Raw genomic sequence first — 27,975 nt, forward strand, 5'->3', positions numbered from 1 at the left:
GGGGCAAGGTGGGCTCAGAGTCAAGCAGGACTTCACGGAGATGCCAGCCTCACCCGGGCCGTCCAGGGTAGGGCGGGGATTCCAGGCTGGGCTAGCCAGGGGGGCTTCAACTCTGCACCCTCCTCAGTGTTCATGGAAACCCCTCCCCTCCCCGGATTCCAGCCAGCCAAGCTGCGGTGACCACAGGAACTGGGATGGATCCCAGGAGTTTGGGGTACACACCAGGCATCACCAAGCCTGTTTTGAGCAAGTGACTAGAAAAGTGTACAATCAGAGCCGTGCAGGTAGAACAGACCGTGTACAAAACACAAAAACACCCAAAGGCGAGGAGAAGAGTTTAATGATGTGTGCGTGGAGAAGAAGAGCCAGACAGGCCTGATGGAGCGGAATTGATATAAACGCCACGTCCTTTGTTAGTGTAGAGGCAGCAACAGGGAAGCGAGAGAGCGTCGGGAGACCCAGATGAAACGTAGGGGTGTGTGTGTGCGGATTCATAAGGGAAGTCTCCTGTCTCAGGGGCGTTGTGCAGTTCCTAGGACAGGGTGACCTCCAAGGTCCCTTCCAGTGCTGAGACTCCACACGTCCGGTCTTGTGGGTGAATGATGCTGACGCTGGGGGCGCTGAGCGTCCCACGTGATCCCTGGCCGACGCGAGCAGCAGCGTGGTTGCGGTGCCTATTTTTTTTTGTTTAAGTTGTTTTCTCTCTTTTCTTTCTTTTTTTTTAACACCTTTACTGGAGCATAATTTACATGGTTGCGTTAGTTGCTGCTGTAGAATGAAGTGAATCAGCTCTGCATATACGTGTATCCCCGCGCAGTTGCCTGTGTGAGGAAGGTCGTGAGCTATTGTGAGCCGAGGTGGCGTTACCTCCAAGAAGAGTGTTTAACAGCGGCCTCCGGGCCACCGTGTGCCCCGCTTGGTCCTTACCCAGCGGCAGCGCGCCCTGGCACTGTGGGAAGTGAGCACGGAACGTTCCTAGAATAACTGAAAATTTGCATTTTCCTCCCCTCTCAGCCTTTTGCTCACCCACAGGGAAGGGGGTCTCCCTGACACCCCGCCAGCCGGCCTGTTGGGTTTGGAGCGGGCTCTGCCCCCTCGTCAGTGCTCAGCCCGAGAATTCCATCCTTCCCACCACTTCTGCCCCCTGGTTTCCAAGAAAGAGCTGACCACCCCGAGGTGGAGCTGGCGTCCTTTTCTGAGGATGCAGCTGTTACAAACAGGAGGAAACACTCATGTGAGGCCTCCAGGAGGAGAGGCTGAATAACGACATCTGCTCCCCAGCTTCCTTGTGCCTGGGCTTTCGGGTGGATTTGCTCATTCACGTGTTTCTCTTCACTGATGTGCATCTGGGGAAAGCAGGCAATTGACAGTTGTTGGAGATGGAAACCTGCCTGGCCTTGGTTCGTTTCTGAGTATCCTCTGAGCTGTGTATTTTCAGCCCTGCTGGGAAAACTAGAGGAGTCTATTTAGGGGGGGTCTTGCTCTGAGCTGGGAATAGCAGACTCTATGGTATTCTAAACTTAGGCCCAGCCTGGCACAGACTTACCTTCCAGAGTCCACCAGCCATGTTTTCGGTTCCTAAAAGGAAAGGCTGGTGGTGGGAACATATTTTTTATCCAGGGCTGGTTTCCTATCTGAATAAGCCCCAAGCTTGTTCCTCTCATGTCCTAAATCGGTTGAACACGGCAGTCTGTGCCCAGTCTGGTCTGTGTCCAGGGCCCTCGGAGTCTGGGACCTGACGGGCTCTGCCAGCCAGAAAGTATGGTCAGTGTCCCCGGCATCTGTCTGCCCCTTAACAGTTCCGAGATCCAAGAAATTACTTCTGAGGCATCAGGCATCAGCTCAGAATTGAATAGTTTGGTGCTAAAGGAAAGGGAAGATGGATGGCTTCAAGCCCAGAAAAGAATGAGCAAAATGCAACTTCCTGTGAGACTGGGGGAGGCCAAGCGGTCAAATGTAGAGCGAGGGTGGCATTGAGGTTGAGAAGGGATGTGAGGGAGAAGAATGGGCTGGAGGAAAAAAAAAAAAAGGGCTGGAGGGACCCCCAGCTCATCAACGAGACTGGCGACTGTAAGCCCAGAGAGAAGAGGGAGGTGTAAGAACGAATGGGGGGCGGGGCGGGGTGGGGGAGAGAAGAGGTGTGATAAAGCAGAGGGAGGAAGTAATAGGATGAGGGGGGACTCTGAGGACAGGAGGTCGAAGCTAAACCTCCCTTCCTCCCTGCTAATAGAAGGCTAAGGTCAAGCAAGAACTAGAGAAAAGATTGCCCAGTGTTGTAAAGGACCCAGTGGAAGGCAGCGGCGACATGGTTCTTGCGGTTCTGAGAACTTTTCTAGGAAATGCAGGAGTAGGTGTGCCGAGTTGTAGGCTCGGAAGTAGGGCCGAGCTGAGGCTGGGAACCCTGTCACTGAGCACAGAGAAGGTGAGGGGCCCCGGGGGGAGAGAGGGGAGTAGAACGTGGCAGAGCTCAGGTCAGCCGGGATGGAGCCAGAAGGGAGCAGTGGGCCCCGGGTGTGAGCAGGTCCATGGACCAGAGATCCTGGGGATGCCAGAGAGGAGCTGGGGGGGAGACCCTGGGTAGGGGTCTGGTGCTCAGACCAGCACGCTTGAGACCTCAGAGGTGAGACACGGCGGGTAGGAAGCTGGGGGAGGGGAGAAAGAGGAGAGCTGAATTCAGGTTGTGTTGTCCTTGTGGACTCTGATGTTGCAGGAATGGGGGTGAAAAGGGGAAGAAGGGGGAGCCGGGCAGAGTGGCCCATCATGAAGGTGCTGACCCATCCTGGAGGGGGTGCAGGGTACGGAGGTGGGACCGGGCTTGGAGTGCAGTGGTGGTGGGTCATGGACGTTCAGACAAGAGCTGTGCGTTGAAATAAGCAGCCTGGAGGGGCAGTGACACGCCATCCTCTCAGCAGACCTGTGGGAGGGGACAGGACATGGCTTCCCCAGGAAAGCAGCTTGGGACCCAGTGTCAGACACCCCCCTCCCCCCAAGAAACCCTCTTGAGAAGCATCTTTGCCTCCATTTCAGGATCGCTGGTGACACAGCCCTCAGCAAAAACATCCACGAGTCGGTCAGCGCCCAGATCCGGAAGAACTTCGCCAAAAGCAAGTGGAGAGTAAGTCCTGTGTTTCCTACATTCCCAGTGAACTTAACCACTCAAACGAAACTGGCCCTGCAGTTCAAGCATTTTTTATTTCTAAGTGTTACTATCCCCCAAGTTTGATGAGAATCCCCATAGCCTCACCCAAATGTGTGCTAATTTTAACCAATAAGGATTAAGACTTGGCGAGAGCATCGTGGTGTGAGAGGGATAAAGTGTATGATTTAATAATATCTCCCCTCTGTGATCCAAAAATATAGCAATATTGCCAGCTTTTCCTCATTTGCTGTTTCTTAAGAACACAATCCCTGTTGTCTTCCTTCACTTTGCTGGAACCTTGAAGCGTTGACTATTATTAAAGTGACATAAAAAGGGGGAAAAAAACCCAGGAAATTTCAGTTGAACTCATCAATACATTCTGGTAAAAATGTGATGGATTTAATCCATTACCCTGTGTTCTCACAGCATGGGTAATTGAGAGCTGGCTGTTCTTGCACGAGAACCAACAACTAGAGACTACACAGACAGTAATTCCACTGACCTACTTTATTTAGGACAAAACACCAATAATCAGAAAATTAAAACGCTTAAAATATATTTTAAGGTACTCTATTATTATAATACACCTTTTGTTCTAGAAGTCATTCTGTTAAATTATGGAGGGAATTGGCTTACGTTTACTCTGTATTCCACGGTATTATGTCAGAAGAAAAATACTCTTTTCATCTCCAAAATATATTTTCTTGGGGGGGAGAGGGTCAAAGGATGAATGTACTTTTGGAAGAAGAGGCAACATCAGTTTCCTTTCTAGTGGATCATGAGACCGTTGTCAGAAGTTTGACCTGCTTAGGGTAACAGGATAAATGATAGGAGACAGTCTCGGCCTTTTCTAATTAGCTGGAATATTTTGTCTGCCTTTCCCCTTTCTTAAATTTCAGCAAGCGTTTAATGCCACGGCCGTCGTGAGACATATGAGAAAACTACATCTTGGCAGCAGCCTGGACAGTTCAAATACAAGTGTTTCGAGCAGCCTCAGTCTGGCCAGCCAAAAAGATTGTGCGTATGTAGCAAAAACAGAACTTTCCAACTGGCGTTGGAGACAAATCTAGTAGGGAGAGAGGGGGACTCTCGTTTGCTGAGTAGCTACTGTTTGTCCGGGTCTGTGAATACTTGATCTTATTTAATACTCCCAACAATCCTATTCACTATTTTTTAAATATTTTTTTAAATTTAGTTATTTCATATTTCTACAACCGTAGCTACTGTTGTTTCCATTTATAAGACATCTGAGGCTCGAGTCCCACACGGCCACGTGTGTGTGGACAAAAGCCCGACACTTCCTCATCCATCTCCTTATGTTCTGATTTGCTTCTCATTGGGCATCACCCTTAGGGACTGAGGAAGGGATGGCAGAGACTCATATGACAGTCTGATCTCATTGACTTTTAAAATGTATTTTTTTTTTTTTCTGATAATCATTTGAGCTAATTTATACGAAGTGCGTTGGCTTTGGGATCAAAGTAATAGTACTAATGTTTCGTTGTCCTTCATCTGTGCGTGGGATAGTACGTCACGGGGGACACACTCACACCCTCCTTATTTTTCTCTCCCACTCTCCACTCTATATTTCTCTTAATCTCATACTAGGCCTTTCCATGGGCTCCTCTGCACTGCAGAGAAGTTGCCTTGATCGTCCCGGTAGGCCTTCATTTCCATAATCATTGAGACCCTTCAGTTTGGTCTCACTCTGAGCATCACACCCCTTCCTGTTTGCCTCAAAAAAGGTTCCCCTCCTCTTTAAATAGCCCTCCCACCTCATTCCGGAATGTCCAGCCCTTAAGTTTTCCCGGGAAATCTCCATGAGCATCCCCTGACACAACTGCACGCTGCTTTAGGCCCACATTTACATCGCAGGGCAAATCATTTCCACCCTCTGGTCAAAGGAAACCCCACAATCTATCGTTTACTTGAAGATTCAGACAGTGGCTCTGACAGCAAAGCCATCTTAGTGATTTACTTTATGGCTATCCCGATGTTCGAGCCCACGGAGTTCACAGTGACGGGGGTGAGGGGTGTACTGCCGCAGCTAGGAAGATAATCCCGCGTGAGAACATTCGGATGCCAACACATTTGCTTGGGGAGCATTGGAGGTGCAGCCCGTGAAGAATTTTTCTAGGCCAGGGGGCTGCCGAGTTCACAGAGGACTCAATCAGCAGCCCCGTTTCAATGTGCCCTATGTCACAAATGCTTCTTAGCCAAGGGTCCAGACCACACACCAAGCTGGGGTCAGAAGGGGGTATCACATTCTTTATTCACTCTTAAAATCCCTGCTTCTCACCGCCATTGTAAGAAATAAACAGTTCTTATGAGGACGGTATATATTCAGTACCTAGCCCAATGCCTAGTATGTAGTAAGTGCTCAGTAAATGGAACCCATCATACTATGGTGGCTAAACCATGTTGTATCCAAATACAAAGCAGTTATCATTATTATAATGAAACAAGGAGGGAAGACCTGGGTCTAAGAAGAATTTGGATACATTGCAAATGTTTTCCCGTGGATAGGGAAAAATTTGGAGTCAAGTGCATAAAAGTTTGTCCCCCGCGACAAACCCTTGCAGCGGGAAGAGGGAGTGAGTAGATCCTTCTGAAGCTTTGAACTTCTTGTGTCTGCTATCCCCCTGCAGGTCTGGCACCCTCCACGCTCTGTAGTTTCATGTCCTCTTCATCAGGGGTCTCAGGAATGGGAGCGGATCGGAGACCGAGGCCCACCACTGTGACGACAGTGCACTCTGGAAGCAAGTGACCGGCCCTACAGGTGGGGCCCAGGGGGTGAGGCCAGGGAAGGGGGCCCCCAGGGGCCACCAGCGCCACCAGCCACTCCAGAGCCATCCCACCTTGCACGGTGCACCTCCCTGCACAGGACTGGAAGACAGAAGTTTTTTACGGCCATATTTTATACTGCAATTCTGAAGTGTTCATTTCTCACAAAGTGTACTGGCTCAAGGGAGCAGATTTGATAGGATCTGGTGCTGTACATACGAGTCTGCAAAGCCCTAACAGAATGGACTTTCTCAGTTCCTCTCCCTCAGCCCTGTCGTTTCCGATCTTCTCAGTAGAGGTAACCGTCTATGTTGTATTTTTTCATTCATAACAAAAAAAGGTTTCAACTGGATTATTTAAGTATCGGTAAATATTGTGCATTAGGGGTTTTTTTTTTCCTTTTAAGAAATATGTCCTTTTGAGCTATACTTCTTACTTCTGTGCCCTGTACCTTTTGCTTGTCAGTAGTAGAATTTTATGTTAACCTTTAAGAGATTTTTTTTTTCTTCCGAAGGGGATTTAAAAGTACTTTTTAAAATTCTAATAAGAGGATCGATCAAGAATCAGTTTCCGAGGTGAAGAGTGTACTTTACTTCAGTTCCTTCTCCTTCTCTCCCCCTTCTTCCTCGGAGGGGCAGTTTTCTGAGAAGACAACTCAGCCCTTCTGCAGCCTGTCTTCTCCCCGGGGGTGCGGGCACCGTGGGAGGGAACCTGCAGAAAACCTTGCCCGGCAGCTCCTGCAGCAAAGCCCTCTCCAGCTGGAGACCCAGGGCCCTCTTGCCATCAGTGGTCAGAAATGAAGAAGCCTGCTCTCCCAAGACGAAAGGATAGACTTGCTGTGAAGGAGAGGGCCCCCGCTCCCCCAGCAAAGATCTAAGAGCCTCCCTGGCCGAAGGAGCACAATGCCATTTTGTTTGGAGTGAATTTCCCACACAGCTCTCGTTTCTCACAAGGGGAGTGACAACGTGGAAGCCCTGCTCTCAGCTATGCAGTTTTAAAATTAATCTCTCTGTTTTTTAAAAATGCATTTCTAATCTTACAACTGAAAATGGCCTCCAGCTTACACCAGTTGTTTCTGCAAATGTTTACGCTGTTCTTAGAGGCTGATCCAGAAGGGAGGAGAGGGAAATGGCCTTGGAAAAGACTCCATTTATCTGGGTTGGTTAAGGAGAGCAGGACAGTGGCCACTGCAGTGATGGCCGGAGACCCGGCAAGCAGGACAGTGGCCACTGCAGTGACAGCCAGAGACCACCCCAGCCAGGCCCAGCCAGCGCTGAACGCCATCCTTCTGACCAAGGGAATCCCCAAACCAAAGACCTGTGATGGTGGGGGTCACCAAAGGTCCCAGTTTGCCCAGGACTGAAGGATTTCCTGGGATGTAGGACTTTCAAAGCAGCAACGTCCGGGGACCACTGGGCCACATTGTCCACCCACGTGGTGGACTGGTGTGCAGGATAGAGTGAGCACAGCATGAAACCCAGGGAAAAGCGCTTCTCCAGGAGGCCTCGAGGATGCTGTCTGGAAGAGGCGAGCAGGTGGCTCCAAACGTCCACTTTGCAGAAGACCCCCCCCCCCCCGGCCCTTGCGCCATGTGATACCTTGAGTCTGCGTCGCACAGTCAGCCTCGAGCCCGCAGGGGGTCCCTGTTCACCTGCCTGATGGTCCAGTGACTTTCCTGGTTGTTGTCCTCACGCCCTTCTCCCACAGTTGACCAGACACAGTGGATCCTGTAGGCCATGCCATCTTCGTCACTTCTGCACCTTGGCCTAGGTCCAGGCCGAATGTTCAGTAATGCCCCCCATCACACACACAGTGTTATGAGGCTCAGCACTCCATTCTGCCTCCTGTAGGAGGGCAGTGCAGGTGTGCAGGAGAGCAGCCGGAAAGACAGGCATCTGGTCTACCCCGTGTCCACCGTGTCCTAGGCACTCAGCCCCTTGACAGGATTCCCGCTTGGTGTCTGCCACACCAGCGTCCAGAGTGAAAATCAAGCTATTACTTTTCAAAATTTGTAAAAAGCCTGGAAATGTCTATAAAACGACAGTAGACCCGGTTAAGAAGCAAGTGGTACCTGAGTTGGAGGACAGTAGCAAGAATATTATAAACAATAACAGAAAACTGAGGCATCTCTCCCAGGGGTTTATTAGAATGTTGCTTACCAACAAGTGTAATGGAAGATTCAAGTTTAGACAGTATAAGGAAACAAGGAACTAGGGACTTCCCTGGCTGTCCAGTGGTAAAGACTCTGTGCTTCCAATGCAGGGGGCATGGGTTCGATCCCTGGTCGGGGAACTAAGATCCCACGTGCCTCATGGCGTGGCCAAAAAAAACAAAAACAAAAAAAAAGAAAACAAGGAACTAGATGTTTTGGAGGAGGGGTGATGATTTGCCTGACTTTGATACTTCGAACGTGTGCCTGAATAGTTATCAGCTCCTCGTACTGTGTGCTATGTGCGGTCATTTGCACTTGGAAAGCAACATCTGAAGCCAAATTTATTGATGATAAATTATTTTCTGGAGCTGATGTGTGGGGTGCATGTTCTATGCAATTAGTTTGAAAGTATGTCTTACCTGGAAAGTGCAGAAGAGCTGAGAGATGGGCCGGACCCCCTTTTTGCAGTTGGGGGTCTGCTCTTGGCCATGGTTGGCCTGTAACACGTCAGGAGATGGTGACTGTTTCAGCCCAGAAGTAGACCCTGTTGAGCTTGACATCAAGTGAGTCTCTACTGTCTGGATGCGTGTATTCCCATTGTTTTAGGAGGAGGAGAAAATACTGATAACTCCCATGTAGAACTTACGCTCTGTTGAGAGAGCCTTCGTGGTAAAAGAATGGAGGTTCTCTTTCAACCGTATTTAGTATTATTTACACTTTATGACAACATGGGAAGAGAGCTCAGAATGTGCCTTTTGGTAACACCTGCCAAGTGGAGTGGCAAAGTCCTAGGACCCTCACTGATGTCAAATTCCACCGAGGAAGCTGAGCATTTCATATGGGCCCCCAGCTTACACACCCCCTGGAGGCCACTGTGTGCAGCTGAGGCTAATGGTGGACCATGGACTTCAGCACAGTCTGCCTTCCAACCTCCCCGCCCCCCAGCTTGGTCTCTTCACCTCCTCACAGCAAGTGGATTGTTTCTGTCATTTGAAAGAGTGTCCTCAAATGGTCTTGCACTCAGCTGCCTGTCTATCCCCGTTCACTTCCCTGGTCTTCATCTCATCCGTGAGGCCATCAGGGAGGCTAGCATTTGTCTGAAACAGAGAGCGTGCACCCGCATGTGGCCCCAACAGACCTTTGAGAAGGTCCCAGCTCTCCAGCCAGCTCTTAGCATAGCGTCCAGGGAACTGGGCAGTCAGGCTTGGGGTTAACCAGGCAAGGCTCTGGCACTTAGGGAGCATGAGCCGGTGAAGAAAGGCATTTGGCATTTGGCGCCCCAGACTCAGTTTACCTGCCCGTCACTAACCTCATCCTGTTCATTTGTCTCCCTTGGCGTCCAGCAGATCCTGGGTGAATTGTGATCGGGAGAGGAGGACCTCCCCCCTTTAGAACGAAGGCCAAAAACACCAGGGACAAAGGGAGGGAACCCAAGTGACCCCTCCTGAAAAGGGGGATTGACCCTCTCTCTGGAGGAATGACAGCTTAATCTGATGAACGCCCTGGGGTTTGACATTTTGTGAGCAATTTTAAACAGAAAGAAAAGACCGTATCCCAGGGGAGATAACTCTGTATTTTAAGGCTTTGGCCACCGTGGCCCCCTGGCCCACCCAGAGCCTGGGCTTGTGTTGATTCTTCACCCTGGAGAAGCCACCCTGGAACCATCACTCCAGGGCTGAGGGCAGGAGAAGGCGGGTATGGCCTCTGTGCTTTGCCTGCAACACTCATGACTTCTCGACTTCATATGATTTCCACAAGCTCACTGCTGGGTTTCCTCTGGATGTGAGAAGGAACAGCAGAGTGCAGCAAAGGGCAGCTCCTCCCATTTCCATAAACAGAAATAAGATGTACTCTTTCCCAGGGTTGCACAGTCACTTCTGGCAAAAGGAATGAAAGTCCTCCGATTCAACCGATGCACGAAACCTTTGCATGTTCTTCTGAAACAATACTGCTTCCCGTTCTGTCCACTCACACTCTGCAGAGTCGGCCTTTTCCTTAAACACATTCCAGACCAAACACTGTTCAGTTTGTTTAAAGAAAAATGTATATACCTGTATGTAACCCACAACTCTTTGCGGGGGGCAGGGGGCTGGCCCGTAGGTTGGGGCTTCGGGTGTACCTGACATTGGCCAAAGAGTGTTCCAGTCCTTTGGTTTTCAGAATTGAAAATGTTGTGATAGGAAAGGTAAATTGGGCAGATTTCTAAAAGGGGGACTTAATTCACAGAGATGCCAAGAAAACTAGTCTGCAGATGAGATAGCTTGGAAACCTCTACACTGGACAGCAGGCAGGGAGGAGAAAGAGGAAGATAGAGGCCCAAGCCCCCTTCAGCCCCACCCTTCGTCATGGTCCCAGTGCATCGTGATCTGCAGCCTGAGCATGGGCACAGGAGCCCAGCCCCACTGTGAAGTGCGCCCTGCGTGCTGGCCACGGCCTGGCCCGCCTCCTGCTCTGCGCCGAATCAGACAGCAAGGAACATCAGCCCTTCCCGCCTTCCCTGCCACCTGCAGCAGGAGCAGCTGGGCTTGTGACTCCGGGGGTCTCTGCTTCTGGAAATCCAAAGGCTGTGCATTTGGCGGCCAGCCCCACAGCATGTGGCTGCCAGGTCTGGTTTCGTGGACAAAGTGTGGAATGGCTTCTCGGTGTCTGAATCTCTCTACACCAAAGGGACTAACTATTGCATTTCCCCCTTTGTACCAATGCCGCTTCTGCATTCGCCACATCCATTTTGAATCTTTTGGTCTCCAGAAAACTTCTCATACGATGATTATGTCTTCTGATGATTTACCAACTTAGTTTACTTCAAGGTGATTTTTTCTTATGGACAGGAAAAAAGAAAATGAAAGGAGTGTTTGAGGCTTTAGTCATAGGGATAAGGTATGACCAGGGACTCAAAAGCCCCAAACACTAGATAAATTACTTCTCAAAGGAAAACCTTCATCTGGACAGACTGAGGTTCCTGGGCCCTCACGGTAGCCTTGCACTTGAGGGAAGAGGAGCGCTGGGGCAGGACTGGCAGCGGTTTGGACATTTTACAAAAACAAAAACATTTTGACAGCGACAAAAATGCTGCAACCTTGCAGCATCTTTGTTTTGCAAGACAGGCGGCATGTTTCAGAGGACATTTCTCTTAGCCCCACGATCAGGTTGGAAGACATGAAAGGTACATTCTGTCCAGCATAGAATTTGGAACAATTTCTAAATTGGCTCTGGTCACCACACATAATGTCATAGTCCTTCTTGCAGCTCTCCCAACAGTGAGCACGTTTTCCAAAAGCTTATGACGTCGAACCCAGGAATGTCCCTGTGTCTAGTATTACCAGGCTTGCAATTGGTTTGATTTTTACATAAAACCATGCTTGTCCAAAAGAAGGGAAACTGTGCATTTATTCCATGCATGTAATAAACTCTGCAAGAAATTTACCCCACGTAGGTTTGCGGCACTGCAAAATTGTTAACGGGCCTGTGTAGCAAATGATTCTCTGCCTTGACAATCATGTACACATATCAAGATTTCTATCATAATGACAATGAGATTGATGACTTCTTGTTTTCCTCCAATAAAGACAATTAATCATCTTCAGATGTATGTGGTTTGTTTCCTCCATGAGAAGCAAGACTGGGGTGTTTCAACAGCTCGCTCTTTCCTCCTCTCTCTGAAGTTTGGGTTTGAAGGAAGGAGTTTGAATTGAGCCCCTGGAAACTCATAAAGTCCCCTAAATACTTTATCACCAGCCCGATGGGCAGGGATGCCAGGGATGGGGGCAGGGCGTGCACATTGTGGCATTGAGGTTTGTGGTGGGCGCTCAGGCTCCCCGCCCTTTTCCTTGCCACTGCAGAAGGTGGCTAGAGGCAGACTCAGAAACCCGGATCATGTTAACGAGATATTCTTGAGTTGTTTGGAGGAAAAGCCAACACTGATTTCCAGGAAAACGTCTCTGAGTAGCACTTGGAATTCTCGATGCCCAAAGGAAGATTCTTTGCTGATCACGTTACCAAAAGTGGGGTCCAGCTGCTCATCGCTCAAAAGCCAATAAAGAGGCAAGGTTGGTGGCAAGGACAGTTTGCTTCATTTTGGGTGCTGGCACCCAGGTTGCAGGGGGAGGGGACGCCTGTCCAAAGCCCGACTCCCACACCTCCCCACCCCAGACAATCGGGGGGCAAGAGCTTAGGCAGAGGGAGAGGGCTACGTGTAGAAACAGCACAGTCAGCTCTGACCGTCATCTTGACATTGGTCATCGGTGGTCTGACCAGCATCATCTTGATTGTTTTAGGTACAGTTAGTCTTCAGTTCCAAGGTCAGTTTGTTCCCATTTCTTGAGGCCAGTTCTTGTGGCAGCTTAGGTCATGGCTACAGTCTGGTCATCGTGTAGTTAACTTCTTCCACCTGGTGGGGTTTTCAGTATCTACAAGACAGCTCACAGGATATGGCTCAGAATATAGCCCTTGAGGAGGAACCAAAGGTCCTTGATTTTGCTTAATGATTAAACTATTATTATTTGGTCTCCTTTGATTGTTTTCCTTTGTTTCTGCATTTTCTCACTTCTCTGATTAAACTTATTTTTTGGCTAAAGTTTTTCTACAAACAAAATGCAGGCAGAGGACGTGGGGGACAAGGACCATAGGGTCCTGTCTGTTTCAATCAGAAGAGTGAATAGTGTCTTTTTGTTTTTGGTTGGGGGTGCTTACAGCTCATAGCTCATCAAATATATTGTGGGGTTTGGATCTGATCACCAGACAATTCCTCCAATCCAAATAGTAAGTTGTTGTGTAGAGGGGAAAAAATGAATCGGACGTGGGTTGTAGAAATGTAGAATTAACGCTATCCCACACAGCCGATATCAAGTGAAAACAGCATGGGCCTTAGTGGAAATAAGTGAGCCCCAAAGAAATACCTGATACCTGATGACTAGTCCTTTCTTAGCTGACAAGGCTTCTCTCAACCCAGACCCTAGTTAGGAAGTATATCATAACAAAGGGATCATTCAGTGGGTGCATAGGTGACACTTAATGCAGACTTTACGGAACAAAAGAACTTTAGTAAGCTAACCACTTCTGAAAACTATTTGTGAGGAGTCATTAAAGAGAGGTCTCCCCCACTGTGGCCAAAAATGTAGCCAAAGCAGATGCACAGAAGTGTAAAACTGCTCCTAATAGAAAGCTGGGATTTATCAGGGCCTTAGAGTTGAAATGTTAAGGTCAAACCTAAACTTTTGACTGAGCTCCAGTCACAGTGACCAGGCCAGCACCTCTATCCTTCAGACATTCACCGAACCTCCCTGGGGCTCAAACAAAGTTCAACAGGCATTGAAATTCACCCCACATTTCTTATATTTTTCAGATAAATTTTGGTCTGACACATTCTCTTGGGATTATCTATCACTGGCCGTAACACATTCAGGGAGCCAAGAATTAAACAAAAGCCTTCCTGCATAGATAACTGTCCACCCAGAAAAGAACCATAGCCTTATTATTGTCAGCAACGATAACTACTGCTACCAATCACGTCATGGATTAGCCGTTTGCTGTGTTCTAGGTACTGTGCTAAGTGAATTCCATTCAATGTTTCATTTAACCATTAGCTCAACAAGGAAGGTGCCCTTATTGCCTAAATGGGTTCAGAAAGATTCAGTGATTTACCCACTGGCAGCAGAGTTTCAAACTCAGCTGGACCAACACCAAAGGTCATCCCACTGTATTACCTCTCGTAATTTTATGTAGTTTGGAATTTTATGAATTCCAAACTACACCATCTGGATTTCATTTACTTAGTAAGTAACTGGGGGCCCCTGATCATTACTGAGTTGAATGACACAATCAAATCAGTTAACATTCTGGGACATCACTATTCCTAAGCTCCATTCTACATCTCCAAGAGAAATTTCTCTTAGCAGCTCGGCCTAGCCTATTACACATAGTTCAATAAATGAGGAACGGCAGAGAGAACCCAGACATTACTGTGTTATCAGCCCATGTGTTTTCTGCTGTTCTGTTATTCCATGTCTCAGGAGGAATGGCACAGAAGCTGGATTTGATCTGGAATCAGAGATGCAGACAGTAGTCCTAACACTGCCAGGTTTTTGTTTTGTGTTTTGTTTTAGATTAGTCTCTTCTCTTTCTCTGATTAATATCTCTGGAAAGTTCTGTTCATACACACGGAGTTTCATCCCTGACACGCAGGCTTCCTTGTCATCTACTCTTCTCCAGATCGCCTTCAAAACCTCTGATTTATTTTCAAGACAGTGTCTCAGATCTCTGGTTCTCTTCCAGCCTCTCCCGGGAGGAACTGTGTTTATCATGAGCTCATCTTCCTAATATGTTTCCACCAGCAAGCACGGACGCTGTCCAGAAAGACTCAGTGGGCCAGAAAAACGCAGTTCTTGGTCAACTTATGAACCCTTTTTCTCTTTCCTGCATCTCAGGCCACTTCTTCCCCCTCCCTATAACATTGTTTTAGCTTCAGCACGATATTTGTCTTGAGGGCATCAGGATTCATTTCTGTGGGCCTTGCTGAGTCAGGCTGTTTTACATCAGCTCGTGGAGAAAAACACACGGGATGCTGCGCCACCAGCCAACCTGGCTGTAATCATGCAGAAGAGCGTCCTGACCGACCCCTCTAACGAGGGCCAGCGGTTCCCCAGCAAGAACGTGGAAAGCAGCTGGCTTTTGTACCCACCTAGCACAAGGTGCTTGTCACAGGGCACCCCTGGGGGAGGAGAGAAAGCTTACTCCGGGGTGAGTCTTTTAAACAAATTGTCTCGTATCTGGATGGTAATCCCTACAGAGAAGGAATGTCTCAAGGGCACCGTGACTGGGGAGGACTTCGCATCACTTCTGGCTCAGGTAAATCAGACTGCCCTAAAGGGGAGCCCTGCTCCCTCAGCTGTGCTCCCGGCAAACAGTCCCCAGGCTGCCACTGCTCCAATAGCTGCATCCCAGGGCTTCTCACTCCTTCTCCCGGGGATCTTGCTAAAATGCAGATTCTGAGTCAGCAGGTCCGTGGTGAGGCCAGAGCTGCTGTGTTTCTAACAAGCTCCCAGGCGGTGCCACTGCCGCGGATCCCTGGACAGGGACCCTAAGCAGCTTCTGCCACGCCTGCCTGCACATTCGAATCACCTGGGGAACATTTCAGAAATGCTGATGTCCAGGCCAACTGCACCAGGATCGCTGGGGAAAAGGTGCGCTCATGGACTGAAGGCTTTATTCCTGGCCATACAGGTGGGCCTCTTCTAGGACTGCTGACAATGTGAGTGGTGCTAGAGGGAGAGACAGGCAGGGAGACAACACGGAAGTACCCAGCATGGAAACCACAATCTGTTTGTAACCTAATCTTGGAAATGGTGCCCCACTGCTCCTGCCGTATTCTATTCATTAGAAGTGAGGACTACCCGTGGCCGTGACTACCGGGACGTGGGGACCGCAGGGGGCACCCCACAGCATTGTCCCTCTGTCAGCACACTCGGGACCACTCAGCCACCCTTGCTGACCGGAGAGAGAGGGTGAGGCTAGACTGTGATTCATGACCCAAGTCCACATGCTGAGGGAGAGGCAGTGTGGGGAGAGAGCCCCTGGATGCTGGAAAGAACCAAGATGTTCTCAAAATGACATGCGTGTCTTTAAAATCTCTTATTTGCTGTAAGAATGTAGCACAAAATACCAAAGCATTAGCAAACTGCCCTGGGAAAGCTGCAAGCCTCAAGACACAGCATTTCCTGTGTCCTGAGGAGACGTTTTTAACTCTTCAGAGAAAACAAGTAAGCTTTGGCCAAATGCCTCAAATCCACAGGTGCACCCCATCTACCAGTCGGTGTCAACGTGGTCCTTCTTAAAGAGCTCAGGAGTTCTGATGCTTCATGTGGAGGTGGGAAATGAAGCCATGCCCACAGCGGCTGGTCCTCATGACTGAGGTTAAACCTGGGCACAGAGACTTGCTGGAAAGGGCTCTTCCTCTGGACCAGTTCAAGTGGCTCCGCTTCACCTGAAGATAAGCAGGAACGTGCTCTGGGGCAAAATCCACCAGTGGTCCCTTCTCTCTAACGCCAACGCGCATGTGCAGAGGGGTTCACGGTGACTGAAGCACTTGACAGTGAATTACCATTCAGTCCTCACAATAGCCTGTGAGGGGAGTGGGAATGGTCCTGATCTCTGCCTCGTACACGAGAGAACTGAGACTTAGAGGGAGGACGTGAGTTGTGTAAGGGGCACAGTTGGGCCTGAGGGGTCTCCTGGGCTGGCAGGCAGTATAACACGACCAGGTCAAAGTGTAAGAGAAGGAGGCTGACTGGGATGTCTCTTGGGTCCTTCCTGACCTAGTCTCCAGGCTGGACTCCCAGCTCTCACCTCTGTGGCCACCCACAAGCCCAGCATGGTCAGGGCTGAAAACTCAGTCCTCTCACTTGTCCTGTCCCACCCTCTCGGGTGAGGCCTTTTTCACTCAACAAAAATTTCCCGAGTGCCTCCTGTGTGCCAGGCACGTCCTAGCACTGAGGATACAGCCGTGAGTGACACACCGCAGACCTCTGCCCTCCTCAAAGTTCCATCCCCCCCCCCCACTCTCATTTCTCCTCCGCCGCTCCGTGTGTGTTGGAGGTGGAGGCATGGTCAGAAGAGCTGGAGCTGTGAGTCCATCATCCAGTGTTGAAGAAGCAGCAGGTAAGCTTTCTCCTCTCCAGGGGCAGGGCTGTGCAGAGGGACCTTTCCCAGTGGGAGCCCCCCACGGTCCTCTCACGATGGACCCCACACAGGTGTGCTGAGCCACGTGCCTGGGAGATGGCTGTTAAAACACTGACTGAGATCTCCGAATGCCAGACATTATCTGGCCGTGTCTCATCAGAGGGCAACAATTCTCCATGTTCCTCCTGGCATCCCCCCATCCCACATCAACCCTGAGGGGATATTAGAGTCCGAGAGCCCAGATGGAATCCAGAGGCTTGGTCATGGTCCTGGATGTGCCTCTTAACGACCTGTGTAATCTTGGGTGAATCATTCTGACCTTTGCCTTCTGTCTTCACTTACACCATGATGGGTGCCCAAGGTAGCTTCCAGCTCTAGAACCCTCTGACACCCATACATCACTGAATCCCCGTGTTATAATTGTGCTGGGGGCCAAGGCCTCTCTTTGGGTTTTGCTCTTTGCCTAGAAAAGGGTGTTGCCATGTCCAGCTTACCCTGTTTGCTTCCTGAGAAACATGGGAAAGAGTCTCAGTTGCATCTGTGAATTTCGGGCTCTTCTAGCTTTGGAGCCCAGCCCAGAGGCAAGAAAGAGCTGAGTTAGAATTGTTACAATGGTTTTGAAACCCACACTTCCCGTCAGTTCTTTCCAAGTCTGGTGTTAAATGAACAAGCTCAAACATGAATGTTAACGAGGGCGACTCAGGCCTAGAGAATGTGGCAGCATGATTCTGGCTTTAAAGAACGGCGATAAAAGGACTTTTCTGATCCATCTGTTGACAAAAGACAGCAAGAGATCATTAATCCAGTTCACTGATCTCCAAACAGTTTTGATTCTGTACCCTTTGGATAAATGTTTTTGAGCATGCAAGCATTCCTAATATATGAATATATATTTGGAAATTATAGGCATGTAATATTATACCTACAGATGAACATATAAAATATACACAGGGGAAGAAAATTAAAAGAACAAGATCAAGACAAACTCTTGTCAGCCGAACACATTATCTTTGTCACATTAATGTAATTTAGTAGGTTTTTTGTTTTTGTAATACAGCAATTTGAAAGTCCAATTCCAAGTCTAGTTTGTCTAAATTCTTGGTCTCTAAGACCTGTTGTAACTGAAAAAGTTGCAATGCAAAAATATGTAGATCTAAATGGAAGACATCTATTGTTGGAGGGCTTGTAATTGAGGACTTGAGCAAATCTAAATTGGAAACTTACAAGACTGAAGGTGGTGTTACCATGTTACTGAGCCCAAGCTTGTGCTGCTCGCCACATGACAGGCCAATAAACTGAGAGACAAGTTGTGGGGGCAAGGAACAGCGACTTTATTTCAAAAGCCAGCAGACCAAGATGGTGGACTAGTGTCCCAAAGAACCGTCTCGCCTGGGTTTGGATGCTAGTTTCTTTTATAGAGCAAAGTGGGGAGGTGGGGAGGTAAAGTTAAAAAGGCCTTAAGTTGTTGCAGCTATTTCCTGGTTTCGGCCATGCACTGGAGGGGAAGTGTTAATTTCTTCTTTCCTTCAGTCACCGGCAGGTGGGCCAGGTCAGTATGTTTCCTGGAAGCTGAACAAAGGTATTTTAGTTAAGCTCAGGCATGGGAGGCGGGGTTCCTGGAGATGGGCCATTGTGTATACTTTAAGCTAAAGGCAACATCCCTTTAGTGATGACCTTGTAGCAAAAGCAATAGAATACAGAGATTAAAGTGAAAGAAACAGATCCAACATGGCGTCAGATTTGTTACCCTTCCTGCCAAAGACCCTGTACCCCACTAAATCATGTTACACAAATATATAACCATAATCCAGGTACGAACAGTTCCCCCAAAGACCCTATTTTTCGGTAGAACAATAGGTCAATGTTTATATTTAACTCTTAAAAAAAACTTAAATTTTTTGAAAACTCACAGCTGAAAGGAAATAGGTACTGATGTCTTTCTTTTGATTAAGACACTCCAGGGAGCTTGGGGCTTCAGACCACTAGAGCAATGGTCCCCAAACAATGTGGCCCAGTTTCATGAACCTCAGCACACCAGCAAGTAGAATTGACTAAGAAAAGATAGTGCAAATAGCTTTTAAAAATGAATTTGCAAAAAAAAAAAAAAAAAAAAAGTGGTATTACATTCAATGGAATATTATTCAGCCTTAGAAAAGAAGGAAGTCATGCCATTTGTGACAACATGGATGAACCAGAAGGACATTATGTTAAGTGAAATAAGCCCGTCTCAGAAGGAAAAATACTGTTTGATTCTACTTGTATAGGGTATCTAAAATAGTCAAAATCATAGAAGAGACTACAGCAGTGGTTTCCAGGGGCTTGGAAGTCTGGGAAGTGGAGAGTTGTTATTCAGTGTGTACAAAGTTTCAGTTATGCTGGATGAATATATTCTGTCTAGAGATCTGCCATGCACATCATGCCTATAGTTTACAATAAAATCTTGTGCATGTCACAATTTGGTAAGAGAGTAGATCTCATAGTAAGTGTTCTTACCAAACCAAAACCAAAACGAACAAAACCAAAAGGTCATAAGGAAACCCTGGGAGGTACTGGATCTCTCCATTGCCTTGATTGTAGTGATGGCATCATGGTTGTTTTGCATATGTCCAAACTCATCAAACCGTACACACTAAATAGGTGCGGTTCTTTGTAAACCAATTATACCTCAACAAAGCTGTAAAAACTGGATTTGTATTTTATTATTTCAAGTGGCATCTATGTCTGTTGAGCAATAGTAAATACATGTAGGAGACATATCTCATCAGTCGACAGGCAAGGAATTAGGCAACCTTGCAACTGCAGTCCTTGACCACAGCCAAGCCCCCATGAAAACACTCCCCTAGAGGGAGGAAAAGCACTTGGGAATAAACATCCAGACCTCTTAGTGATTGTCTTAAAAATCCAAGCCTATTACATGTGACAAACCTTACACTAACCAAAGGGCTTTGTGGTAAAGCAGGCATTGTGAAATTATAAGTCCTATCCTAGTTCCAATCAGTGTGCTGAGTGACACTTGTGACCTTGTGGAGCAAAAAACAAGGTACAGTAGAGAGGGATACAGCTAAAATGCTTGCACTGAAAGAGAACCATTCCTGGTCCGAGATGCTAGGGCATCCCCTCCTGCAGGGGTTCTCTAAGTTAACTGGTCATATGAAACACCTGGGCATACCCTTAAAGTGCAAATTACAATTCAATAGGCCTGGGATGGGCCCTGAGATTCTAAATTGCTAACAAGTTCCCAAGAGGCACAGGTGCTGCTGGTCCAAGACCACACCCTTAGTAATGAGACCCTACCATCTATGGGTCTTCAACAGGGGAGTCCAGTCTTTCCTGAGCCTTTCTCAGTTAGCTGGCAGCAGCCAACAGCTGTGGAATCCAACAGAGGCCGGCATTGGTGAGCTATATGTAAAGCTCAGAAGCTACAGGTAGTAACTAACTAAGGTAGTAACTAATTATCAGGAGGTTGACTGCCCAACCAACTAACCACACCCCAGTATTACTTCCAGCCCAATCAGGCGGCACCTTTGGGTCAAACTTCTTTAAATCCAATTCTCATCCCCCTCCAAGGAGCGGATGCAGCGGTCAAGCAAGGAAGAGCCCTGCAGGTGGGCACCGCAGCGTCTCCTGCTGGCGGGAGGGATCCCCCGCAGGAGACAGGATGCTCTTTAGGGGAAGAGGCACCAGCTGAGCAGCCAAAGATGGCGCTAAAGACAGAGGAAGTGGGGCTACGTCTCTGCTCCAGCTGTCTGCACAAAACCCTTCCAGGGTAGCTCTTCGTAGAAAGTCCCCCTGTGACCTGAGGCACCAGGGATGCAGCTCCAGTGGGAATAAGCCAGCTCTCACGTGCTGGGCAGGACTGGTTCCATCACCCACACCTCGAAGGTAAGACCAGGAGCCCCAGGGGCAGCCATTTCTTCCTGTCGCGACCACTGTGGCTCTTCCCCGGCCTCTCCTTTTCTGAAGGAAGCTACCCTCTGTGATTTTAAGGCAACACCCTGGCCCACACACTACTGTGAAGTGGCAAGAAACTGCTGTAGTCTTTCAAAGAGAGGAGATAAAAGATTCATCCGCTTTCTGGCTGGGTCTCCCCTCCTCAGCAGCAAGAGAAGCTGTTAGACTTTGCTGAAGCAAAAGCAAGTGCCCCAACCCCCCAGGTAAATGTGTGCAACCCTGTTTTTCCAAGAGGAAATGAGACGGGTTTTCTTCAAAAGTTTCCTAAAGTAACTGTGAATTAGCTTGTGATGCTCTTAAAGGCATCTGCTCAGAGATTCACACTTGGAGCTGACTTTCCAGTCAATCGTCTTAGGAGGCTACAAGGCTGATTTCCCCATTTAGGATGAGCTGCCGGAGCCTCTTGCTTCCCCTTACCGACCCCTGGCTATTGTGTTACAAATGGCGATAGTGGAGGGTGGATCTGAATGATTGAGGGCAAAGGTCAGGACTAGTTTGCTCACCTTCTCATCCCCAGGACACCGGTCAGCACTAAATAAATATTGGACGAGTTCATGAATCGCCAAATTTCTGCTTTAGTAAATGGAACTAGCAGGTCAGCCTCTCTGCCAGTTACACGTCTGGGTGAATAAACGCGGTCCCGCCACGCCGCTCACCTTGGGTCCTTCCACCTGGAGCCCGCGTGTTTGGCCGCTGGCTCTCTCAGCTGTGCCGGTTCATTTTCCCTTTGGCCACGCTGCGCTCCCTCTGGCCGTTTATTAGCCTGGTGGGCTCAGGCTCCCCTTAGAAACTGCCCGGACGCTAGCTCTGCTTCCCTGCTTGCAGAGGACAGGCAGGAGGAGCCTCGTCTTAGGACTCTCTCATCAGGCACCACTGTCATACTGGCTCGTGGGAGCCATCAGAAGGTAGAGCTTTGCCATATTTACCTTGAAGCCCAACTGGAATAGAGTTGAAAACCTTCCTCTACTGCCTTATCCCCTTTGTTTCTCTTCCCTCTGCGCCCAGGCTGAGGGATTTTTAAACTTGAAAAGGTATTGGTTCAGAACTGAGCATCCCAGCCTAGCATGTCAGTGCAGCAATGGCTTCTGGGAAGTGGCCAGAACACACCTGGAGCCACTGGGGACACAAGTCACTAGCCTGCTCTAGACCTCATCTGGTGTCACCTCCGTGTTGTCTTAGGGTCATCCCACCACTAGGATGGATGTTTACCCAGGATTCAATTTTCACTGAGCCTGGCCCTCTAGCGGTATTCATAACAGCTGGAAGGCGCAATGTTCCGAGTCTATTTAATCAGACAGTTCCAGATGTTTCCTTTCAGTTGGCCAATTGTGTGTATCTGATGCATTCAGGATGCCTAGGAGAACGCCAGGAGCTCTGAGGACCTAATCAATAATAGACATGCTTAGCAGTGTTTGCCAGGGGTTAGCCTGGAGGGAAGGATGAAAGGGTGGAGCACAGAGGATTTTTAGGGCAGTGAAACTACTCTGTATGATACTATCATGATGGATACATATCATTATATATTGTCCAAACCCGTAGAACGTACAACACCAAGAGTGAACCCCAATGTAGACTGTGGGCTTCGGGTCCAGAAGTTGTAACAATTGTTCCACTCTGGCGGGGGATGTCGATATTGGGGGAGACGAGGCACGTCTGGGGGCAGGGAGCATATAGGAAATCTCTGTACGTTCCCCTCATTTTTGCTGTAAACCTAAAACCACTCTACAAAACTCTTAATAGACAGGGTTCCCTCAAAGGTGGAGGGGTATGATGGGCAGAGACTGGGTTGGCAGCTGAAGAATGGCTGCGCAGATTCGGAGGTGAGCGAGGAGCCCCCTCCCCGGGTGCCTTGTTGATTTTGAGGCTCTGAGGTAGGTCTGCTCCTCTGAGAATGAGGTACAGGAATAGAAAGTCATGGCTTAGGACCTGGAGCCCAGGGGACGCCCTCTGGGGGATCTCGATGTGAGGGGTGGCTTGTCTGCACACGGGGAGGGCAGGAAAGGGAGGCTGTTGTCGGTTTATCACGGATACTCATCTAGGGCACCTCCACCCGCCACCCTGCCTGCCCCTCCGCTCCCTCCCCCTCGGGGAACAGGCACTGAGTGAGCGAGGCATGAAACTCTATGTCAGGCGCTTTGTTTATTCTGGAGCTGATTGCGAGCAAGGCTGGGCCGACCTATCTGCTTTCCTGTGGCCCAAACACCTGCTGGCACATGGCCCGGCGTGGGCAAGCCTGGAATGAAGGCTCCACGGTGTCCGAGCCTTCAGGCTACCACGTTGGCTGATTCCCACCTGCGGTGATTTGTTCATTCCTGGGGGTCGCTGGGGGCTGGAAGGGTGGGGACATTTCAGGATGAACTTCCTCATTTCTTGTTTGAACTCTTACAGTTTGGTTGAATTTCTTAAGGACCTGGCTCAGTGGTTCTCGGACATGGCGGTACATTGAAATCGCCTGTGCGAGTCTTGCTGATTCTGATGTAATTGGTCTGGGGTATGACCTCTGCAGTGGAAATGTTTAAAGCTCCCTCAGATGATTCAAGTATTGGGGAAAGGGGACTTTACTGGCCCAGCTGAAGCATTTCTGGATCTGATGAGGATTAAATAGTCTGACGCTGGAACTGCCCTCATCTGCTTAGTACAAAGCAGGGGTGACTTGGAGAAGAAAGATTAAATCTGGATGCTTCTGTGGAAACCTTCCTTATTTTCTCTCCATGTTCTTTAAGGGTAAATCCACCAGGTGACCAGTCTCCTCCCTTTTGAGTAAAGGATTTAAAAACCCTTTTGACACACGTTATATATCAGATAAGATACAGTACGCCCAGTGAAATCTGAATTTCAGAAAACACTGAATTTTCTTAGTGTAAGTATACCCTATGCAATATCTGGGATATACTTATACTAAGAAATTGTTCAAATTCAAGTGGGCATCCTGTATCTTTATTTTATAAATTGGAAGAATATAATGGATAAATGGAATTCTTTTTATTACAGATGACAAAAACCCAACTCAAACTAATTCAAGCAAAAAACTAAATTAATGGGTTAGGTAACTGAAGAGTGCATGTGTTGGGGCTGTACTTAGATGTGTCCAGGGAGCTCTCTTTGTACTTCTTCTTTTCTCCATCCAGGTCTTCCTAAATAGAGGGAAATAAGGCCCTTGGGGGCTCTGGCCTCGCATAGTCCTAACAGCTTGTGATCCCAGTGCAAGAGAAGGTCTCTCCTGAGCACTGTAGAAACAGGCAAGGCTGATGTTTGTGGCTTGAGCCACACATCTACCCTGGAACCACTGTGGCCAGGAAAGTTGAGTAGTGGGTTTGCTGTGTGTTTCTCCATGGCCACCCCGGGGGCTAGAGGGGTGGTCATTCCCACTCCAAATCACAGGGACTGATCAGCATTACGATAGACTGGGGTATGAGTGGTTTTCCAAGGGAAAGTATTTTGAGCAAGCATACATCTACTCCATGCAAAGAGGAAATGCTCTTCTTTTTTTTTTAAACATCTTTATTGGAGTATAGTTGCTTTACAGTGTTGTATTAGTTTCTGCTGTACAGTAAAGTGAATCAGTTATACATATAGCCACTCTTTTTTAGGTTCCCTTCCCATTTAGATCATCACAGAGCATTGAGTAGAGTTCCCTGTGCTATACAGTAGGTTTTCATTAGTTATCTATTTTATATATAGTACTGTGTATATGTCAATCCCAATCTCCCAATTCGTCCCATCCCGCCTTCCCCCCTTGGTAACCATAAGTTTGTTTTCTAGAGTCTGTGATTCTGTTTCTGCTTTGCAAATAAGTTTATCTGTACCATTTTTCTAGATTCCACATAGAAGCAATATTATACGATATTTGTCTCTCTCTTTCTGACTTACTTCACTCTGTATGATCATCTCTAGGTCCATCCATGTCGCTGCAAATGGCATTATTTCGTTCCTTTCTATGGCTGAGTAATATTCCATTGTATATATGTACCTCATCTTCACTTCTTGCTCGTCCCAAATGTGAGCATCCACTGCCTAAGGAAAAGAGGGTCTGAGTTAGTTGGGATGGCTGTGAGGTCAGAAAGAGTGGACGACTCTCTGAGGGTCTCTAAACGAACTTCACAGTTGCTCAGTTGTTCTAGCAGGAGAGCATGCATACCTTGCTAGCTCTCTGCCATCCAGCAAGGTCTCCTGCATCAAGAAGAGACCAAGGGCTTTTTTTTAAAAAATTGTTATTTTATATTGGAGTATAGTTGATTTACAATGTTGGTTAGTTTCAGGTGTACAGCAGAATGATTCAGTTATACATATACATTTATCTATTCTTTTTCAGATTCTTTTCCCATATAGGTTATTACAGAGTACTGAATAGAATTCCCTGTGCTATACAGTAAGTCCTTGTTGATTACCTGTTTTATATATAGAAGTGTGTATATGTTAATCCCAACTCCTAACTTATCCCTTCTGCCCACTCTTCCCCTTTGGTAACCATAAGTTTGTTTTCTAAGTCTGTGAGCGTTTCTGCTTTGTAAACAAGTTCATTTGTATCATTTATTAGATTCCACAAATAAGTCATATTATATGATATTTGCCTTTCTCTGTCTAACTTACTTCACTTAGTATGATAATCTCTAGGTCCATCCATGTTGCTGCAAATGTCATTATTTCATTCTTTTTTATGGCTGAGTAATATTCCATTGTGTGTGTGTATATATATACATATATATATGTATATATCTCACATATTCTTTATCCATTTATCTGTCAGTGAACATTTACGTTGCTTCCATGTCTTGGCTATTGTAAATAGTGCTGCAATGAACAGTGGGGTGCATATATATTTTCAAAGTATGGTTTTCTCTGGATACATGCTCAGGAGTGGGATTGCTGGATCACATGGTAGCAAGGTCTAGGGCGGGGGCCAGAGGGCCAGTGCTGCCTTTGCTGGGCGCATCCTTCCTCCAGCTTTGTGCACCCTTATGGCCGTGAAAGTGGGAAACCTTTCAATCTGCTATGGTTGAAGACACCCACTTCTGATGTCTGAATGGCTCATCCACAACATTCTGACTGCACTATGCCTTAGTAACCTTACCAAGCTGACACCTGAAAATTCTCTGGCCCTTTGGGTGCTGGTTAATTATGCTCCAGAGGAAACAGGAGAGCTTTAGGAGTTGCCCACTTCTGCTTCGTGTTGTGACCTTTTTGTTCATGGGACTCGCGTTTGAGTTCTCGGCTGTCCTGCTAGAGCATAAGCTTCTCGAAGGCAGAGATTCTTTCTTCTCTTCTTTCATTGGGTCCAGTGTGGCGCTTTGTTGGATGTATTAAGTTACTAGAAAGATGGGGAAGAAGGCTCCATTATCCTCGTCCCCAGTTCTCATAAACCAGCATTCCCATTTAACACACCTCTCCATCAGGGAGTGCATATCAGAATCAACATTTTCAAACAAAATTGCCTATCTCATGCTTTAGGAAATTCTGATTGAGAAGGTGGGGATATTGGGTTGAATTGGAATGTACATTTTGGTTTTGGAAGAGTCTACCAATAATTCTGATAAACTGCTCTCTTCTTCCCACAAGCCGCCTTCAACTGAAAATAGTTCTGAAAGAATTCTCTTCTATGGCTTAGAATATCACAACTAAGTCTGGGGCTTCCCCGGTGGTACAGTGGTTAAGAATCCACCTGCTAATGCAGGGAACACGGATTCGAGCCCCAGTCAGGGAAGATCCCACATGCCACGGAGCAACTAAGCCCGTGCGCCACAACTACTGAGCCTGCGCTCTAGAGCCTGCGAGCCACAACTACTGAGCTCGTGTGCCACAACTACTAAAGCCCGTACACCTAGAGCCCATGCTCCGCAACAGGAGAAGCCACCGCAATGAGAAGCCCACACACTGCAACGAAGAGTAGCCCCCACTCACCACAACTAGAGAAAGCCCGCACACAGCAACAAAAACCCAACGTAGCCCAAAATAAATAAATGAAATACACACACACACAAAGTCTGGAGCAATAATGCCTCTGGTTCGATTTCAACACATCTTCACACTATGGTATACCACCATTGTGTTGGAAATAATTTAGTAGAAATGTCAGCCAAGTGGAATTGCATGTCACTAACCAATTCTAGTCTTATATTTAGAAGTACTTTCTTGTAAGCACAAAAAGGAGATTTCTAGAAAAAGTGGTTCCTTACTTGAAGGAGGTTCCCCTTCTTACGATGATTTAGCTTTAGTTCCGACAGAGCTTGAGGGTGGAACTCAAAGTGCTTTTTCCTCTGGCTCCTGAAAAACAGGTTATGACATGTTTCCCCACGAAGTCTGGGAATAGAACTACCATTGGCAACATGGATATTAAATATGGGGATGAATGAATGCTCTGTTTGTTTTACTTCATGTTACAATGAATAAGAATCAAATCCTGCCCAATAATGTCAAAAAGAAGAGGGGCCCGGGAAGCATAAAATCGAACAATCTCCATGAGCTGGGCTCAGTGTGGGATTGCCAGGCTGGCAGAATAGGAAAGGAAAGGGTTGAGTAAGAGCTCGTGGATGAGAGACCTAAAACCCAGGACTCTGACTCACCTGTGTAGTAGATTCCACCTGTCGACTCCAAACTTATTCCGGTGTCGCAGCTACAGCAACCACAGAAGAGCTTCCCACACCCAAGTCTCCTCCATCCCCGTCCCACTCAGCTCAAGGTAAACCACTTCTCTCCAGAATCAGTGGAAACATAACTAAATTCAGTGGTTATCTGGTCCCAATGCTTAGGTCTTAAATGATAACAAATGAATCAGAATCATTCAAGAAGTCAGGGGCTTCTCCCACCCCTGCTCCTGACACCCTCCCCCATCAAATAAAAACCGTATTTTCCAGTCGCTAAGTTTCCACATTGCAGGTTTATACATGAGGACATTAATGTCTAACCAAATCCGTTATTTTCAGATTCATACTTGAACTGAAATGATGATAATACTTTAAAATTTTTTTTCCCATTGGATTCCTTCCCTAACAGTGGAAACCTTTCCACTGAAATACAATTATAGGGTTTCTGTGTCCTACCCTCCCGAGGGATCTGAAGTCATTGTCCAAAGAAGCCATTCACAAGCCCCAAATTTCTCTGAAGACCTATGACTTAACCTTGAAAACCACTGAAATTTTTCTTATTCTACGTCATAATAGATCTGGGCTTATTTTACTGTAAAATAAGATTTTAACTTATTAACTGTCAGGAAAGCTGAAATAAACAGTAAGTGATATCATATAACCCTATATTAGGCTTATAAAATTTTTAAGAACAT

At 47.5% G+C, this 27,975-nt stretch overlaps 1 protein-coding gene and 1 long non-coding RNA gene across 3 annotated transcripts in view; both read left to right on the forward strand.

Annotated features, from left to right (window-relative positions):
- Positions 1–11,660, forward strand: part of CAMK1D (calcium/calmodulin dependent protein kinase ID) — a 410,742-nt gene extending 399,082 nt beyond the window's left edge. The window contains exons 9-11 of one of the 2 annotated variants that reach the window (XM_027121645.1): positions 3,028–3,115; positions 4,039–4,160; positions 5,788–11,660. In XM_027121645.1, coding sequence (XP_026977446.1) covers positions 3,028–3,115; positions 4,039–4,160; positions 5,788–5,812 — 235 coding nt within the window. In that variant the 3' untranslated portion in view covers positions 5,813–11,660. The remainder of the gene's footprint in view (positions 1–3,027; positions 3,116–4,038; positions 4,161–5,787) is intronic. The other variant, XM_027121644.1, reaches the window with a different exon arrangement.
- A 2,828-nt stretch (positions 11,661–14,488) lies between these two features.
- The window catches only part of LOC113628285 (uncharacterized), a 59,639-nt gene continuing 46,152 nt past the window's right edge, over positions 14,489–27,975 (forward strand). The window contains exons 1-2 of the long non-coding RNA XR_003435966.1: positions 14,489–14,918; positions 15,862–16,727. This is a non-coding gene — a long non-coding RNA (uncharacterized LOC113628285). The remainder of the gene's footprint in view (positions 14,919–15,861; positions 16,728–27,975) is intronic.

The sequence above is a fragment of the Aethalodelphis obliquidens genome, unplaced genomic scaffold, assembly GCF_003676395.1.
Source record: "Aethalodelphis obliquidens isolate GAN/ISIS:26980383/991018 unplaced genomic scaffold, ASM367639v1 scaffold23, whole genome shotgun sequence".
In the NCBI taxonomy this organism is placed as follows: domain Eukaryota; kingdom Metazoa; phylum Chordata; class Mammalia; order Artiodactyla; family Delphinidae; genus Aethalodelphis; species Aethalodelphis obliquidens.